This window comes from Lagopus leucura, unplaced genomic scaffold, assembly GCF_019238085.1.
Source record: "Lagopus leucura isolate 7727_CA_CO unplaced genomic scaffold, USGS_WTPT01 Super-Scaffold_100015, whole genome shotgun sequence".
In the NCBI taxonomy this organism is placed as follows: Eukaryota; Metazoa; Chordata; class Aves; order Galliformes; family Phasianidae; genus Lagopus; species Lagopus leucura.
Window position 1 is genome coordinate 2,351,171 of NW_024962269.1, and position 19,660 is coordinate 2,370,830.

The window sequence follows — 19,660 nt, forward strand, 5'->3', positions numbered from 1 at the left end:
AATTTATAAACCCAGAATTCTTTGTTCACAATCAAGGTACTTAGCTGAAATCATTTGCTAAAAACAGGAAAGGGAGAAAGAATGGTGTACTACGAATATGGCTGATAAAGGTCTGAAAATGTTTTTCATGTTGAACTAAATGAAAAGCCATCAAGGTTTTTATCTTGTTTCTCTTAATAACACCTCTGCCACGCAGAGCACTATTTCTACTACATGTAAGATTAAATCTTACGAAACCTGTGTCTACTTGACAACTAGCTTGTGATGGCACACAGTACCCAAACTAACCTTGTTTCTCAGTACGTCATGAGAAGTTCTGCACAAGCCTTTTTCTCAGCACTTCTTCTAACTATTGGTGGCTAGGGAAGAGAAAAAAGATACTACATATTATTATGGTAATCTCAAGTGTCTTCAATTAGGTGTTCAAAATGCAGAGGCAGTGTGAAGGCACTTCCTTACAGATGTAGTTCCTTTTAGAACTCCACACAGCAGGGAAGCTCATGCTTAGTTTCACAACGCAGAATTAATTACACTTAGACTAACTACAACTAGGAGCAGGATAGTACAGCCCAGTATGAAGATCTGGGCTTTCCAGATTGTCCTCATTTCATAGCTTGTATAATTATTTTCCCAGCATATGCATTGGATTCCTTTGCTAGAAGGAGATTTCTTCCAGGTGCTTCGATACAAATATGTACTCACTAAGTTGAATGAGCACCCTAGTCCTATTTTTTCAAGGACAGATTGTTCTGATCTGTTTAATACAATTTCATCTTTTACCTTTTTTGGCATAAGTGAAAGTAGCCTAATCCATTGTATTGCAAGTTCCCTCCATAATATAGCATATTTAAGAATAATCAAGCACACCTTCTTCCAGGAGAATTACTAAGTTGCATGAGTAAAGATTCAGCCATGAAATAGTTCCACACTGATCTGGAGCTTGTGATATGGCTTACATAGGTAGGCAAGTGATACATTTTCTTAGACACCCAAAGAAAAAGCTATTTCACAGATAGCATTAATGCATTACTCAGTAAGTTTTTAGTGGCTTCTTTATTTGTTTTTGTTTTTAATATACGAAACTTAACCGTTATTACACATCTGATATGTCACTGCTAAAGCAAACAACTGAAGTGTGCTCAAATTGTTTGAGAGTTCTAATCCTGAGCTCAAGACTGGGAGGCCTTGTTCCATATATGACTGTGTGACTTCTGTTCATTTTTTTACAGTTAATATGCAAAGTGTCTACTTTAAGAGCACTGTGTGGACGACATACAGAAAAGCTTATCGCATTTAAAGCAATATACCCAGACATTGTACGACTTCATTTTCCTCCACTTTACAAGGAGCTGTTCACTTCAGAATTTGAGCCAGCAATGCAAATTGATGGGTAAACGTATCACCTAAGCACTTCTAGAATGTCTGAAGTACAAACATTAAAACAAAAGAAAGGAAAAGATTAAAAAAAAAAAAAGAGAAAAAAAAAAAAGTAAAGAAAACCAAGACACTTTATATGGCCCTGCACAGACCTAGGGAGCCAACACACTGCACATCTCTTGGCGGTCCGGGTCAGGCGAAGGATGGGAAACAATGAAACAAAGTTGAACTTGTTTTTCTCATGCATATGATTTCCATTTTGCCTACAAATATGGACCCTTTTTCTGTCTCAACTTCTCAATCCTTGACCTCTGTTTACACAGACTGAGGGTACTAGTATCAGAAGGTTGCTTTCTCTCGTAGTTCACTGCCCAGACTTCTGACAGAACAATCAATTTGTTGATCAGAACCAGAGAGTCCACCTAGTAATCAGCGACTGGTGTGCATTGCAGAGATTTAAGCATCAGTTTGCACAACTTGCTCATTGTTTCATGAAGGACGATTTTTTTCACCTACCACTGTTTGCCAGTAGACAGAACGGCATGAAAAGGGTCCATAGCAATAGCAACAATAGCATTATAATATATTACAGGGTAAATGGGCATGAAGACTATATATAGCAAAAGAGATATTGTTTATATATTGTTTTAATTAATATAAAATGTAGTTACTGGTATAGCTTTTCTTGTTGAATTGATAAGGCACTTTCATTTTGCACCTTTTTCTTTAAATTAAATGCTAGCGTGTTCATTGTTGTGTTGCATGTGCACCAGAAATTCAAGTTTAACTGAAAAAGGTTTTTGGCAGGTACTGGTACATTGGGAGGTATTTATGCTGCTGTTTTCCGTGTTACTTTTAAGGAGAGGCTGGTCATATCCTGAAATGGTTACACAGATTTAAAAAAAAAAAAGGAAAAAAGGAAATTTTCTAAATTAAAATCAGACGTTCAACTGTTAATTTAGCAAGTATTTTTCATTTCAAATCTTTCAAATCTGGATGTTTAAAATTACACGCCTAGATTCTGATTTAGGCACAGCAAAAGCCTCATTTTCAAAGGTGCTGAGTTTCTGTGATCAAATTAAGCAATTACAGATCACTTACAGATAGAATAATGTGTCATCCTTGAAAATCAAGCCAGTAAAGTGTACATCCATCTACCCACCATAAATCCAGATTTGAAGGTATTTACTCAAGTCTGTATCTGCAGTAAAAGTATGTGTGTGACATGTATGTGGAAAGCCCATTTTTATACATAATGTTACATACTTTTGTACTCTGTATTGTAAACAATGCATTCAAAACTCCAAACTCTATCCTATCAAAATTCATAGGTTTAATTTTGTTTTAAGTGAGATTAGAACCCATGTTCTTCAAACATCCAGCAGTTCTATTTAAAGTAGCTGAATGGAGTGCTGACCATTGCTCTCATTATTTACATACATGCACTTTAAAGTTTAACAGATGAGGAAAGACTAATAGAAAGTACCAACTGTCACTGAGTAAATTTAGCAGGATTAGAAATTAAACCAAGTTCTGAAGGGAACAGATCCACAGTGAACAATATCACAAAATAAACTGTGACTGTTCGAGCCAGAGGTCTGTAATTGCTTTGGATGAGATGAGGAAATACAACCAGGAGGCTTGTAGGCCTGTGTGCCTGCAACTTTCTGATGAAATATGTTGCAAGAAGAAAAAAAAAAAACAGCAATGTGCTCCACTGCTTTAATTTCCAAAAATAATAAATCTGTTACATTAGTCACTGAGAAGTAATGCTGAACTGAAGAACAGAAGCACACTGAAGAGAGGTAGAATTACGCTAGTAGTCTAAAACAGAAAGTTTTATTCTATGATTTGGAAATTTTACCTTTGGGATCAAATTGAGCCACAGAAGCACAACATCTATTAAAGTGTTTCATCATAGCGCTTGGCTCTCATCTGTTTCTATGGTTCAAAATTGAGGAGATGAACATGGCATCTCCGCCCTTCAAAGCAGTGTAGCCCTGGAGAACGGCACAGGAACACCTGCACCTCTGTGAGTACCTGGATGGAGGCACGAGTGGGCTTGAGGAAGCCAGCCTCATGCTGCTCCATCCTGCTGCTCCAAGGAGGCAGCTCACAGCCCTGCACACTGACTGCATTCTCGCTGATAGACTTTTCCTAGAATCATTGTTTACTTTATTGGAGTAGCTGGCATGATACGGTACTTTGATTCCAATATGTGCTCCTATTTTTAAAGCAGTCTTTTTAACAAACAGACGTTTTCGGAATATGACCAGCCCTAGGTGCTAGTCCTTTAAAGATCAACTAAACTTAATTTCAGTGTCAACTAATGAATAATGAGGTAAGATTCGTACTTTTTTAGAGAGTAAGATACAGCTCCTACTTTTGACAATAAGTAGACTACCAGGCAAAATACTTTGGGATTAATTTTCAGTCACATCCTTTACTTATCTATTCCTGATTAATATTACTACTTTAGCAGGCCTGTAGATACCAGTGGTTTTGTTTGGTATCTAATTCAGAGTATTTACACCCTTAAGTCATTGACAACACAGAATTTTGGAGTATTTAATAATAAAATACATAAGTGTAGAAAGGTTCCACATGGGGCCTTAGCTGAAAGCCTGTTGTATCCAGGATTGGCTTGTGACATGATCTTCCATTCCAGGCTGTGCAGCACCTACGTGCTGTCATTTTTGTCAAGGGGAGCCCCTGTGGACAACTAGCACCTTTTAAAATCAGGCTGTGTGTACATACCCCAGTAAGTCTGCCTTCCTGAACACAGCTAGCAGCCACTTGGCAAGAGACTATTACTCGTTTCGTTTTGCTTGGCATAGAGAGGGGAAAAGGGGATACAGCATGGCAGACATACTGAAAAGACTGCGGTTGCCTATGAGGCAAAGGGGATGTCAAATAGCCTCAGAGTGGCTGGTCAGAATGGCTGCCATGGAAGAACCTGGTGCAGCAGTGGAAATGCACTCTGCAGAACCTCTGCGACTATGGCCTGGTGTCAGACAATCAGCACAATATTCAGTTTAAAAAAGCATATTGGAAGTAAGTGGATTCACACAAGTATTTTCATGATCTGTCCAGCTGACAACAAACAAAAACGTGAGGACAGCTGAAGACAAAGTAGTACATTGCCATTGAATGATTGTACGCTAGAGTCTGCAAAGAGATTTTCATTGGGTTTTCATCTTTCCACAGAGATGTTCCCGGGCTTTCTAGAAAAGAGGTAGTACAGTATACTGGCATTTGAACTACCTTAATACACCTCAACATCTCTAACACTGATTGACTCTTAAAAACGATGGGATTAGGAGAAAAGGGAGGCTGTTCTTAAGTTTGGTTGCTCTTTATTAAAGCTTGTCTATCTTAGTATGGATACTAAGATCTCTGTGTGTGTATGTGCACCTACCTGTGTGTGTGAGAGAGTAGCGTTGTGTGCGCACATGGTGTATGTGTGGGTGTGTGTGAGTGGCTGCTTCTAGGCTGGTAAGTGTCAATGGAGAAAAAGAAAATGTATTCAAAATACTTAAGTCAAAAATAGAAGGTGAAAAAAAGATTTATTCTATACAAAGCCTTGTCTGGACCACTTTAGAGAGACTTCTATTTTTTTAACCCTTCTATAAATATTTGATGGCACTTGAAATATTCCTGCAATAAAATGTGATTTGTGTAAACATTAAAAAAAAAAAAAAAGATTTTGTAATGTGAAACAATGAAAGAAAGTAATGTAATTTTTCTAAAAAACAGAAAAAAAAAACAAATGAACGAACTTTGTATTATTTTCTTGATGGAATTTGTCTATTTGTCTTTGGAAAACTTTTTATTTCATTGAATGTGCCATAGTAGAGGTGTGTGTTTCTTTTTCTTTTCTTCTCTTTTCTTTTTTTTTCATTTTTTTACATTGTAGATTTAAGGAATAGCTGTGTTCCGACATTCCAAAATGCAAGATGACATAGCAGTCATGATTAAAAGGTTTGATTAGTAAGCTTCAATCATTGTTGCTTTTTTTGCACATGTTCTTCATTCCTCTACAGTGCAATATGTACATAGAGCACTTGCGGGTGTAACCTTGATCCCTCAGGGAAAAATACATATTTGTACAGGATTTTTTTTTGCCTTTTTTTTTTTTTTTTTTTTTTTTTGCTAAGGAATGTCGATTGAATCACTTGTCTGTTGTTGAGGGGCAGCCAGATAATAATCCTAAACCACTGTCACAAAACTTTGATTGTTTAATAATTTTGTGCCCTTTTATTATTTAAAAAGAAAAATAAAAGTTATTTTCTGACAGTTCTTTGTGCTGATTGGTGAAAAAAAGGGTAAATATATAAGCACCTTATGATTGACTTAACTGTGAATGACAATCCATCTCGTTATCAACAACAGAAGCCCTATCGTTTTGGAGCTGGGGTTAAGAGTCAGAAACTAATGTGCTCAGGGATCTTCTAAAACTCTTCAACAGGGTGGCCAGTACTACTGGTGGGACAAATTATTTTAAAAAAAGAAAAAAGAAAAAAAAAAAAGAAAAAAAATGCGAGTATTTCTTCCTTTCCCTTCTCCCTCTCCCCACAGGCACAGAAAAACTGGACAGATTTCTTTTTAACCGAATGCTCAATGTGTGCCTCATTCTGTGATGCAGTCTTGCAGAATATCTGCTCATTGGTCTTTATTTTGTAAAAAACAAAAATACTCCAAACGATGCAAAGGTTTTGTAGTTGTACTTAAGGAAGGAAATTAATGCTGGCCCATTAATAGTTCACAACTGAAATTTAATTTAAACAACCTCTGGATGTTTTTATAGCCATTGGAGTGTTTTTCCAAATTAATTTCAATGTTTTGCAATAGAAAATTGGTTTTCAGTATTTAAATGATTGTCAAACGAAACAAAGCAGTTTATGGTAGTACAATATGACTGGAAAGGCAGTTATTAGATTTTGCAATAATGTCATATAGACTATGAGAACAACAACAGTTTAGACCTTGTCTCTCACTGTCTCTTATGCTTCGTGGTATAGCAAAAAAAAAAAAGACTGGAAGGAAACAAAAAGACTGAAGTCATTTTCGTATCTCGTACATCAATTGCAGCAATTTAAAATGATCACAACAGTTGCAAAAAACAGCGAAGTCTAGTAAGTGTCTAAGTGCCAAATTTTGTGATGCTGGGAGCCTATCACAATTAGTCTTGTTCTGTGACTTCACATCCTTTTGAAAACGCAAGAAGGAAATTAAATAAGCAACTGTGTACAAAATGAGCAAGATTTCAAGACTTCAGTCAGATCAGGAAGAGAGTGAAATTCTCTGAAAAATGAGTGAAAAAGATGGCTTTTTTCTTGCAAAAAATATCAGTTCTCCGGTATCTTAGGTTGAGGTTTTGGATTTTTTTTCCACTGGATTTGTGGCTTCCATTTGTTTATGTTGCTAATAATTAGGGAAACCTTTCTCAATATTTCCCAAGCTGACACTCTAGCTTAGCTTGGAATGGCCTTCTAAGGCAGATGTTGCTTAGCAACTGTGACTCTTGATCAGTTGGTGTCCTGGTATCACCGCTACAAGAAAATCCCCACTACTGTTGATTCCCAACAGAAAGTATCTTACACATACTTGCTGATCAATGCAACATACTGCTAATTTGTGCAGTCTACAGATAACTTTGTAGGGAGTGATCCAAACGTGACAGTACCTTCTTTTGGGCTCTAAGGATTGACACAGACATTCCCCAGTCTGCACTTGATGAACAAACAGGTTGCCAGTCCAAGCTGTATAAACAATGTATGATTTTTTCCTGCAAATTCTTGAAGTCCCCAAGTAGATAAATTTATTAATACAAATGTTAGAAACAACACTTACTATCCAATATCCCAAAATAAGAAGCAATTTGCTCTTAGTATTTAGCATGATCTGAAATTCTACCTGTGCTAGCTGATTTAGATTGCAAAGAGGAAGCATCTTTATTTATTTTTCTTAGCTGGAGATCAGTAACTACTCAAAATAGATCTTCATCATTAATGCTAACATTACTTTAAAAGTTGCATTCCATGAATATATTTGAATTTTAACCTGCTATTTTCTTTTTGCTTAAATATTCCTGTCAGTAAATCATTTGGTGGAAATGAGGGCAAATGTATAAGGATACCAAATACAACAACAACAACAAGTTGAAAATGAGTATTTGTCAAAAAATTGTTGCAGTATGTGCTTTAATCCTAGTACTGTGTTAATAGCTCACTAAACAATGCTAAGTCACTGGACTTGAGGGGAAGAATATCTAACATGTAGGTTAATATACTGTCTATTTTTGGAACTTTATTCAGGTACTAAATAGAACTTTAACATCAAAATAAAAGCTGTATTCTACCTATTTCATATGTAATGTTGCTGTTTGTCTTCTTTTGTTGTTTTGGTTTTTTTTTTTGCCTTTATCATCGGTAGAATATAGCAATAACTTTATAGCAATAAGTAGGCTATCCAAATAAGAAATAAAACATGATAAAGGCTTCAGATCAGTATCTGTAAGTTTTGTTAAGCCACAATATTCACTTTTTTGTCTTCCCTCATAATCTCATTACTTCTTCAAGCTGAACTTTACAATCAAGTTATTCAACTTGACATGTGACACCACACCTTTTTGTTAACACCTGCATGTTTTCAGTGTTTATTATGTCCTTTGTACACTTGTTTTCCTGTAAGTCAGTGTTTCTCAAGCTCTCTGAAAGCACACTCCCTCGGGGCTCTATTTTTTCATAGGGCTCTATGTGTTGGAACTGACATACGTCCTTTTTCTGGGTTAGGCAGTGAGAATCAGCTGGAATTACCGGCTGTCTTTTCTAACGAAGCAACTGAGCTGGTATTGAGTAGTAGTAACTATGGCTTCTGCAATAGCCAACTGCCAGCTCTTCCTGCTCCTCCTCGCTGGGAGCTGAGCTGCATGCAGTGAGCAGGATGAGCTCCCTGCCCAGCGTGCTTGTCTGCAGTGGTGAACGGAGCTGCTGCAGTTGACACAGTACCGAGCCACGTTTGCCTGACGTACAGTTTTGTGATAGTAATCTGAACACTTTAGCAATTTTCAAGTGGTTGTGACTTTCAGTTTGAGAAACACTACCCTAAATTACCCCACAGAGTCTTAATGTAAATGCATAAACTTTACAGGAATTTGCAATCTGTAATGCTATCCTATCTAATGCAGAGAATTCATAAGCAATACAGTGAATTTTATTTCACAAAAAGGCATACGTACTGTACACTTTTCTAAATCCAAAATGTTCCTCATTTCTACATTGATTTAGAAACAAGTTACAGAACAGTGGTGAATATTTGAAATATTAGGACATTAACTGGCTGCTTCTATGTATGTAACTGTACTGTCTTGCCTGCTCCTTTTCTGGAGATGTGTTTTTGTATTGGACGTTTGGGCCAATGGGAGGCTTCAAGCTACAATGTATTTTCCCAGTTTAAATATATTTAACATACGACAAACCCCAGACAAGGCTTTTTAAAATGTATAAAGAACTGCAGTGTTAGGTGGTTTATTTGCAAACTGTTTTCAATGTTGTCCATTTTTATGGCACCTTTAACAATATTCTTGTTTCCAAAGTACGAAAAAGGTTAAAAAATACTCTAGCCATAACTGAATGTCAAGCAATAAAAACAAATGACTTTTTGTGCATAGATTTAAAAGAAATACAAGTTTTAGACATCTGCATGTAAATGCAATCTCTTGTTTACTGCTTTCTTAAACTTGAGCAACTGATTCCTTATTTTACTACTAATTTAAGGACTTGTAATGGCCTGTAAACATTTTATCTTGCTCTATTCTTTCAACTCTTAACTTCGTCTCTGCTTTGGAGTCATAATATTTAATGTTGTTCTGCTCACCTCTATACAGTTAACTTTTTGCTTTCATTCTGTATAGATAAAGTTATACTATAAACAGCCTACACAGTGCAAATATTTATCTGTTTATCAAATACCACATTATGCTGTATAATATCTGTTTTACTATATAATCTATTTTAGACATAGCTGTTTAGAACTAGAGTGTGCTATTTTTGTGTTTTTCTGATGTGTGGTGCTAGATAAGTTACTTTTGTGAACAAAAGCAAACAAAAACCCCTTTTATTCCTAGACAATACCACCTTTGGGTCTTGTTAATTTCACTGAGTATAACTATATATAAATATATATATATTTGTGTATATATATATATACACCTACATATGCCCAACACGTACCTGTATCAGCGTACAAGATTTGGGACATGGTTCTCTCTTTAAACGCATAGTGTCATTATATAAATTATTCTATAGTATATTTAATAAGGAGAAAATTACTTCACCGGTACAGATACTTGATATCAAATGTAGAATTTTTTTCTACATTATTAACATTAATAAAAATGTTCTGTCCAGTTTGTTATCTTTTCGGTTACTAAAGCAGTCTGCCTGTGTTGTATCAGAAAAAACAAAAGCATCAAATCTACGAGAATAAAGCATTTACAGTATGCTGTCTGTCTGAAAGGGAGGTAGTTCTTTGGCTGCTCGGAGAGTAAAATCTGGTTGTGGCATCTGAGATTGACTGGTGACGCTCTGATGGGTGCCTTCCTCCCTCTTCACTTTAAATAGGATCTGCACACACTCAAACTGTGGATGTCACTAGGCCATGCCTACACGCTTAACTCCAGTTACTGTAAATAGGAATTTTCTGTAAATCTGCCGTGACAGATTGATGGCTAAATTCGGTCCTTGGGTATGCTTTATAAATCATGCATACATATCTGAGGTCAGCCATTAGCAACTGAAGTTAACTAAGAAGTGGAATTTGCAACATTCTGTCAGGTCTGGGGGTTTTGTTTTTATTTGTCATGTATACCTTAATTTACATAGTCACGTACCCTTAAAATTATTCCTGTCCCCTGTTCCTTTCATTCTAGATACTGTTTTTGTGTTAATTCTTAAAAACTGATGGATATCAAATATCTAACTAAGGAGGTAATTAACCTTTTAAATATTTATTAGAATTTTTCTGTAATATTACTGAATTTATAAGATCTTTAGCAAAGATTTTTGAGCAATTTATTAAATACAATTGTTTCTGTTTACTGCACTTTTTGATAATAGAAGGTAGTGAATTTTAAAGCCATGATTCTTGGCTTCCATGCACTGCTTTTATACCCTCAATTCAAGGAATATATATATATAAATAATTTTTTTTAAACAGCAAACATACTGTTGTCCTAAAAATAAAATACAAACTTTACTGCACCGTGGGTATATTTTCATAAGTGGAATGTTTAATTGCAAACACTATCAGGATAATTATAAAAACCTCTTGAAGCTACAATCTTATTTAAATATAAGCCATGACAATTTTGTTTTCCCTTGTTGATTTAAGTCACCTTTTGATATTTTAAAAAAGAAAAGGAGTCGCACTTAAATTTGTATTTACTAACTTATACGTAATGCTAGGAACAAGTTCTTCCTATTATTTTAATTTTAATAGTTTGATATCTTTATGCAAAATCATTTGGTTAACATATTTTCCCTGTTGACTAAATGTTCAACGTAACAAAACCAGAATAAATACTGATTTCAAATACATGTCAGTTTGAGGATTAAGCACATAAACTTCAGAAACCTCGTTGAGTGATATGCTCAGATTTCTGTAAATACACACAACTTTAAATGAAATTATACTGTACATGTAAATGTATGCTGTCTGTTATGTGTACAGTATGTATAAATTCCTTTTCTAGCCACCATAAAACGTAAGCCATCAAGAGGAATACTAAAGTGGTATTGTACTAAACCTTTGCTAATGATCTTTACCCAGTCACTTAACTTCTCACTTTCATGGACCTTTCCAACTCACTCTTATGATAGCCTGCTTATATTCCAGTTTGTTATTTTACTCAGTCCCGATAAAAAAAGTATTTTGATTCATTTTGTAAATACGACTGTAAAAATAAGAGATTTAATGTTGTCTTTTAAATACTCCAATTTTCATTCTAATATGAATGTTGTTATATTGTACTTAGAAACTGTACCTTTAATATTACATTACCTTTATTAAGTGCATTGAACACATCGATTTTAGATGTGCTTTATGTACTGTTATCCTGTAATAAAACTTCAGCTTCTAATGGAAAAATCTGTCTTGCTTTTTTTTTTTCTTTTTTTTTATTGTCAGTAGCACCTTTTTGTTCTTCTGAATCTTGACGTGTGTTAGGTTCAGTCTTTAAGGAATCCACCCTTACAAAATGAGCCATGATTCTTGGCACATATGTCAGTTTTTTGTTAGGTAAATAAAGTAATGTTTGACAGCAAGGAAATGAGAAGATTCCCAAACACCTTGTAAGTTCCCCTTTTGGCCAAGAAGAGTGTAAACATCCTCAGAATTACCTTGGATCAATCCAGTTTCCTTCTCTTTGAAAATGTCATCTTGTTCTACATCAGAGTACATTGTGTCAAGTGCACAATAGAAGAAATTTGTCTTAGAATATTCCCAGTGAATTTGGAGATGGTGCTCTGGGCTAGATTTGAGAGGATTCAGTTAAAATTTGCATGTAATTTAGGCATCAAAATTCAGAGTTGCAAGCCTCCTCTGGTGTGCTAACCACCTAAATGTCAGCAGTACCTTTGGTTTCTATCTTAAGATTTTGTACATGTAAAATTCTACTTAGACTTCTACCCAAAAACACTTCATCTTGACAGAGCTTTAACAGCTCAGTATTAGGTTGCCTGCCTGCAATCCAGAATTAGGGGTTAGCTTTCTGCTTTGAAGCACTAAATCTGGAAGAAGCCATCGCCTACTGATCAAGTCAGGAAAGTTATGGAAGCCATAGCTTTCCTAGAACTGTAGTGCCATTCGTTCTACAGCAGCTTCATGACATAAGCACTAAGACAGTGAAAGTCCAGGTTTAATTTTCTCACCCTCAAGAATGGATTCCTCCCCAATCTCTCAATTCACAGGAGAGGTCCTAACCTTCAGAAAATTCGACAGCTGTTCAAAATAAAACAGAGGAATGAGAGACAAATCAGGGACTCCCTTGCTTGCCAATAAGGAAAGCAGAACCAGGGGTTAGAATGGGGTGGTTTTGATCCCCAGTATATGTCACAAAATCACAGTATGGGTTTGGCTGGTAGGGACCTGTGCAGGTCAGATCATCTGGAGATCCACCCCCTGCTCAAACAGGGCCATCCCTAAGTAGCTTTCTCAGAACCAGGTCCAGGTTCATTCTACATACTGGGCTACAATTTGATACATCCTCACAAGATAAAGAGAAGGGGAAGGTTCTGATTTTCCTGATTTCTGAGTATCTCCAAGGAGGAGACTCTATAACCTCTCCGGATAACCTGTATCAGTGCTAGGTCACCCTCACAGCAAGAAATTGTTTCCTGATGTTAATGCTTATGCCACAGAAGTACAAAAATCACATGTAGGAAGTAGATAACTTCAATTGAAAAATGGACAGAATTTAGGAAGATGGTAGACTAAAGTTGGATTTAACAACACATTCACAAGCTGGATAAGTCTTCTGTTATGTAAACTTCACCATACCTCAGCTCTGAAGAAAGATTATTCCTTCTAAGGCTAACTCCATGACTGGGCTCTGGGTGATTCTGTTTTTATCTCCAATGGGAGATAAAAATCTTTCTGCCTCTGTCTGAGATAAACAAACAAACAAACAAAAGAACTGAAATTAGACAGTGTCCTTGCAAGCTAGGTAAAGACTCTCTGGTTGGTGGCTTTGGACACAGAATCATAAAACTACAGTGTCTTGACTTTGAAGGCACCTTAAAGGACCACATAGTTCCTACCACCTGTCATGTGTAGGGACACATCCCACTAGATCTGCCAAAAGCCCCACCCAGCCTGGCCTTGAATACCTCCAGGGAAGGGGCATTCAGCTCCTCTGGACAGCCTGTGCCAGAACCTCACAGCCCTCTTTTTTATGTCTCATCTACATCTATTCAGTTTAAAGCCATTATGCCTTGTCCTTTCACTACACTCTTTGACAAAGCGTCCCTCCACAGCTTGCCTAGTGGTTCTTTTAGGTACTAGAAGACTGTAAGGTCTGCTTGGAATCTTCTCTTGGCTGAACAACCCCAACTCTCTCAGCCCCTCTCTTCGCCAGAAAGGTGCTCCAGCCCAACAACTATCCTTACGGCTCTCCTCTCAACTTATTCCAACAGCTCCATGCACTTGTGGTGGGGGCCCAGGTCTGAATGAAGTATTCTAAGTAACCCTGAATTTCAGTATTAGCATGCAGTCCCCAGTTTTAGTTACAGGACTGGATGCAGTGAATGCTTTAATGCCTTCATTCTGCAATACCCCAAACCCTTATTTCTCCATCTGTTGAGCTGAACAGGGGATCACCTTTTCTTATAATGCCACAGGTTTCCATTATCTGAACCTACAGATAGACAATGTATAAATTCCACATTTTACCACACTGGAAAGCCTTATCATCAGAAAAAAAAAAAAAAAAAAAAAAAGTTGATTTTTTTGTGGCTCTGCCCTGATGGTAACTATCGGGAAGCAAGCCAAAGAACTGAAAGCCCACGGGGAAAGAAGAGAGAAACTGGGAAGTGCAGCTACCCTGAGACAGCCCTCACACACAGTCCCAACCCGAGGGCCTAACCGCTCTGTGGAGCCCAGCCCGGCTTCTCAACACACCCAGGGCGGGAACAGGCGCTGTGAGGCGCATGACACCTGGTCAGGACCACACCTTAGTAAAGCGTAAGAGTCGATGCCGAAAGGCCTTAGACAGACTTCATCACCTCGAGGTAAAGGCGAACAGGCTAGGGTGAACACGACAGCAGGCCTCAAGCCTCCCTACGCAGCTTCGCCTCCATGCTGCAGCCCGCCACAAGATGGCCACCCGCAGCGCCTCCAGCAGCCGCTCGAGCCGTGCAGCCATTGGCTGGCTCACAGCATCAGCTCCCGCGCGCCTCCATGCTGATTGGCCAAGGCCGTGAGAGCCGGCCCGCCCGGCAGCGAGGCGATGAACCGGCGGGTCCTTTCCCTGCGAGGCGCTCTAAGATGGCGGCTGAAGGACAGCTGTTGAGTTGGTGAGTACAGTCCCGCTCTCTCCCTGTAGCCGAGCAGAGGTGCATCTGAGGAGCGGAGGGCAGGAAAATGCCCCACCGGTCTCAATGCCGCTGCGCTGTGCGCATGCGCGGGGAAAGGAGAGAGCGGGGCGGGCCTGGGTTCTCGTGTCCGCTCCGCCCCGCCGCTGGGCTGGAGGTGGGGGCTGCGCGATGCCATTTTGTGCCGCTCTGGGGGGGAGTGGGAGTCGCGGCTTCGCTGAGGGGAGGCGGCTGCCTTCGTTGTTCAGTGCTGATAGCGCTCGTTTCGAACTCGAAAAGAATAAACTTTTTTGAAAAAAAAAAAAAAAAGTCTAGATGTAGTGTTTTTGAGTTCATCTGCGAAGGCGACGGAAATAAATCTTTCTTAGCACCCTTCAGAGTAGCTTAGTTAGTTGGCCCTGTAGGAAGGGCTGCTTCCCGTAGAAAAACGGCCGTTCAGGGGCTGTGTGGAAAGCAGTCTCCGTGTCGTGAAATCGCCGGAGTTGCGTTCTGCCCGCAGTTGCGGTCGCTGTGTGTGGGCTGGTGCCATCTGGGAGTTGAGGGCTCAAACTGCGCCTCTGCTACGGACCTGACACCGTGTTAATCTTCTGGGGCTGTGGAACGGATGCTTATCTTAGTGTTGAAAACCAGCGGGGTGTTAGGTGTAGTATAAATACATTCTGTGAGAAGAAATGGGAAAACGCTGTAGTGATGGGCTCTGATTTTTTTATTTTATTTTATTTTGTAATTAATACTGCTCTTTGTTTCTTGGGATCAGATTTTTGTCTTTAAATGTTATATATCACAGCGTTCTTTTTACCAACAGGGATGTTTCACCCAAAAATGGCAAAGAAGTGTTTTTCTCACGTGAAACGTATGAAAAATATTCCCTGGCTCCGAGCCTCTTGGAACTGTGGAATTTATCGAAAAGGTACATTCTGTTACGACTGGGTGCTGTTTGTCATCACTCTCTTGGTACACACGTGCAGTTACTGCCTGGCAGACAGCTGCGTGCTGCCCAGTGAGGAGTGCCTTGCCTTGTAGCGGCTGCTCTGTGCCTTACCCGTGAGGTGCCTCAGGAAGCAGAGGGAGTTTAGGTTGGGACCTGTGGTCTTTTCTCTTTTTTGAGAGATGGAGCTTTTCTTTGTGGGGATTTGTTTTGTTCTGGGGAGGGAGGGTTGTGTTGATTTTTTTTTGTGGCCGTTTGGTGTCTTTTTTTTTTTTTTGCTTGGTTTTGCAGACCAAGAAGTTATGAAGCACTTAGTCCTCACAAAGATTCTGTAACCTGTGAACCAAAACCCAGTCTCATGTGTTTATCTCCTGCTGTTGGTCTCCTGTGATCTCACTTTGTACCAGGCTGATGATACTGTACACTGAAATCCTTGTTACTTGTATCTTTTGGAAGTAGCCAACACTATTTGCGTAGAATCAATAGCTGCCCTGGAGTTGCACTTAGCTTCTTGACTACTCAAGGAATTGTATGAAGTGTTAGACGAGCAATAGGAGCTGAAATGCTGTGCACGCAAATCATTTTGGCATAGATGGTACAGCCTGCACACTTCTGATGCCTTTTATTTTAAATTGAGGAAATAGAATCAACTTTTCTTTGGCATGATGAAAAGCACAGGACTCACACTGCAAGATTTCAATAGCTGGAATATTATATGATATTTAGGCTTTGTATTTTTTTCTTTTTTTTTTTTTTTTTTTTTAATCTCCTTTCAGCTGTTAAGGGTTTCTGGAGTAGGTATGACTATACTTAGGAGTGAGATTACGTTCAGTTCTGTTGGATAGAAGTGAGCTTATAGCCAGGAAGAGATTGCAACGATAACATAAGGGTATCAGTGGATTGGGTTGAGTGGCCATCAGGAAGAGGAAAAGAAATGTAACCTGTTGGTGCAAATGTGGACGTGAGAGCTGGAAAAAACATGTCAATTTGTATATTGAGATTTGTGATAAATATTTAGTAACATATATGTTCACTCACCATAGAAGCTGTGAAGGCAGGTTGCTGATAAAATGAAGGGGGAAAATTTAAGCCGTCAGCTCAAATAAAGTATAATGCTGTAAATGTGGACAGAAAAGCTCTGTCAGATTATTTTTGTTTGCACCCTGATGAAGACTGTGACAGCACTGCATACTGAAATGATCTTGATGTGCTGCCATTTCATTCGTTGCTGAATACAGCCAATTTAAGCTGCTAGAATTTCTTGACATTCTAACATTGGCGTATCTGAGTCAGCATCTTGTTGCTGCTGCAGCTTAATTAAATTTGCCAGTTTGTGCCATAGGGATGGACATATTCTCATATTCAGAGAGACAGCTGTGAAGCATTATTAAGAACTGTAAATGTGATACTGTTGGGCTTGAATAACACTTGAGATGTTTTCTCCTGCTGAAATTGTATTTTAAAAATATGTTTTTTCCAGGGTCAACAGTTAATGTTCATTTTGTTTACCTTCAATATCTTATTTCTGAAAAACACTTTAAATAGATTAGGATAGAGATGGCCTTCACCTAGATTAGGATAGAGATGGCCTTCACCTACTGGAGTCATTATAAGAACCAGCTTTTAGATGTTACTGCTTTGTTTTAGTTAGGGCCATTAGTATTTCTTACTTTAGCCCAATGTAATTTCTAGCCACTGATTTCCGTCAGTGTTCAGAAATGAAAATGAAACTTGTATACCCTATTCTTGGGGAAAATTTTCACTGAAATCTGGGATTCCTGTCATTAAAATGAAGTACTTTTCTTTTACTTCTTTTGCAGTAAAAGAAAAGCTTTTTGTATTTAGTTTTTCTCCTTTATTATCATAAATTTTACTCATAAGATAGACCTTCCCAAGTGCAATTTTTTTCTAAATACCCACCATCAGCTAATGAGGAAATGTTGAAACTGTACCTTTTCACTGTTAATGTGTTTTTCCAGAGCACTCCATCAGTTTTGAATGTACCTTTTTGCCTCAATATCCATTATGTAAATGAATATGTGCGTTTATTTTTGTTTTTAATTGAAATCAGTAGCAAAGCTGCTGTTGGTTCTAAAAGTAAGTTTGGCTCACATGAAGTTTCAGAATAGGAAAATTCTTAGAGTGTAGGCTGTAAGTTGGGGTGGTAGAGTGCATTTTGCCGAATTTGAAATTTACAGTTTTGAGACTACCTTTATCATATAGTTCTGGCAGATACTATTTTCTAGGTAAAAGTATGTCAGTTCTTTCACTTGTTACTTTTCTTTCAGATTGGCAAAGAAAGATGTGGAGATATTGGCAAATTCTTCAGAAAACAAACAGATTGGTAACATACAGGCTACAAATGCAGTTGGGGTGGTGACTAAAACCACAACTGATGATCATCCTTTTCCAGAACCTAGACTTCCCTATCCATTTACCTCCTGTCTGACTGAGAAGGAGCAGAAAACATATTTATATCTGATGACTAAGTTCTCAAAAACACCAAATCATTTTCCTCTCAATGCAGCAAGTCAAAGAGAGTTACTGCTGTATCTGGTAAGTGTAAATGTGTGTATATACACATAGGAATATCACAGAGGAGAGTTGTACAACTTCTTCAGCTTTGAAGAGCAAACAAAAGTGTAGCAGAAGTATTTTCAAATTCTATGTGTCTGAACTTCCTTTTAATCTGTATATTTTGATGCAATTTTTGTCAACACCCTGTATTCAGAACTTTCTTCATCAGCATGTGAGAAAACCTACATGTTGACCTTAGATGCTTGCCACATTCAGACTTTTTGTAGTAGAAATGCTCAAGTCCACACTTACTGCTTGGTCAGCAATGTGTAAATACTTTGTTTCATGTACGTTTTATTTTATCTGAATCCTGTATATGGTAAATGTTTTCAAACTGTACTACTTGGTGTGCAGTGCATCATTATTAATGCCACTTCCTTTGTTCTGCACTGTATCACTGGGAGTGTCTTTTCTAAGCAGATCAATACCTACTGCACTGCTGTTACTTACAGCGTAATGCTTATCAAGTCAGAGCTCAGATACCTTTGTCATTCTATCATGTAAACTTGCTCCACCAGTGTTCTCTAATTCTGTTTTATTTAAACCACCTATGCATGGTCAAAATAAGCCTGCTGTGTATTTAGAGGACGCAGACCTAATGTTGCAGAGTTTCTTTTTTACTTAAGTGAAACTAAATGCATGGGAAGACTTGCCAGATTGATCAGCAAGTGGAAGCTGTGCCCTTCCTCATACCATCACCTGTGCTACATCTCTGAAGATTTTGCTGTTTACATACCTAGCCTAGGATTCCATTATGTCTTAAAAATGAGTTTGTTTTTTTTTCTCCTCGCAGAAAATGAAAGAAGTAGTAAACAGTGAGGTTGCAGAATTTATGAAGTTCGCCCAAAATGCTGCGAAGAGCTGTACTCAGGACTATGATTGTATCTCTGAAGATGCTCTGCTTTATACTGAGGTAATTACTGATGCTGTGTTTAATTCTGCTGTTCAACAATGATATTGAAATTGTGATGAAGTTGCATACACACTGCTTGTGGGATGCAGTTTCCCAGAGCTGCTGATTTGAAGTTGGAGCGAGACATGAAAGGTTGCTGTTCCACTGATGCTGTCCAGCACAGCATGGTCCACAGTTTGGGGCAGTAACACAGGATACGAGTAAGGTTGTTGAATACAATACAGTATGAAGATAGTCAGCATTACAGTGCAGGAGATCTTTATATTTGTGAAGGAAGAAATTACACTGTAAGTGTGTGTTTATATTGACAAGTTGATACTGAATGTATGCTACGGGGGCATATATTGAGCAAAACATGAAGTATGTTGCAAAGTCACTTTAATCAGAGGTTAATCAGGCTGTAATCATAGCTGTCTGGAAATTCATACTGTGTTAAATCACCAGTTTGATGATTGTGCAATTGAACACAAATGTAATTTATCTATCTTTCTTTGTTTGATACATTTTGGGTAAGAAATTCCAGAATGCAGGTTTGATCAGCTTTCACATTACTGAGTTGACTTGCTGACTTGCTGTTGATTTTTTTATTTATTTTTTTTAGTGCAGTGTGATGCCTTATTTAAAGTGTTGTAGTTAAATACTTTCTACTAAAATTCCTGTCTCTTCTAGTAAGTGCCATAACACTTCCTACAACAGATTAAAACAGAAATGCTTTCTGACAGGAAAGCAAGTTGGAATACATATAAATCCTTCTATGTCTTTACCTCTATAGCT

At 38.0% G+C, this 19,660-nt stretch overlaps 2 protein-coding genes and 1 long non-coding RNA gene across 7 annotated transcripts in view; 2 read left to right on the forward strand and 1 right to left on the reverse strand.

Annotated features, from left to right (window-relative positions):
* The window catches only part of RORA (RAR related orphan receptor A), a 71,039-nt gene extending 59,578 nt beyond the window's left edge, over positions 1 to 11,461 (forward strand). For both annotated transcript variants that reach the window (XM_042875800.1, XM_042875801.1), the window contains exon 10: positions 1,230 to 11,461. In XM_042875800.1, coding sequence (XP_042731734.1) covers positions 1,230 to 1,394 — 165 coding nt within the window. In that variant the 3' untranslated portion in view covers positions 1,395 to 11,461. The remainder of the gene's footprint in view (positions 1 to 1,229) is intronic.
* The window catches only part of LOC122182480, a 48,978-nt gene extending 34,734 nt beyond the window's left edge, over positions 1 to 14,244 (reverse strand). The window contains exons 1-2 of the long non-coding RNA XR_006179817.1: positions 14,108 to 14,244; positions 12,937 to 13,042 (exon numbers count right to left, since the gene is read on the reverse strand). This is a non-coding gene — a long non-coding RNA (uncharacterized LOC122182480). The remainder of the gene's footprint in view (positions 1 to 12,936; positions 13,043 to 14,107) is intronic.
* Positions 14,245 to 14,365: 121 nt separating this feature from the next.
* ICE2 (interactor of little elongation complex ELL subunit 2) overlaps positions 14,366 to 19,660 on the forward strand; it is a 35,643-nt gene continuing 30,348 nt past the window's right edge. For 3 of the 4 annotated variants that reach the window (XR_006179779.1, XR_006179778.1, XM_042875563.1), the window contains exons 1-4: positions 14,366 to 14,450; positions 15,274 to 15,378; positions 17,685 to 17,952; positions 18,767 to 18,886. Coding sequence is in view for 1 of the 4 variants with exons in the window: in XM_042875563.1 (XP_042731497.1) it covers positions 14,422 to 14,450; positions 15,274 to 15,378; positions 17,685 to 17,952; positions 18,767 to 18,886 (522 nt within the window). In the remaining 3 variants the exon portion in view is untranslated. Of the gene's footprint in view, positions 14,451 to 15,016; positions 15,110 to 15,273; positions 15,379 to 17,684; positions 17,953 to 18,766; positions 18,887 to 19,660 lie in introns of those variants that run through there. The other variant, XR_006179780.1, reaches the window with a different exon arrangement.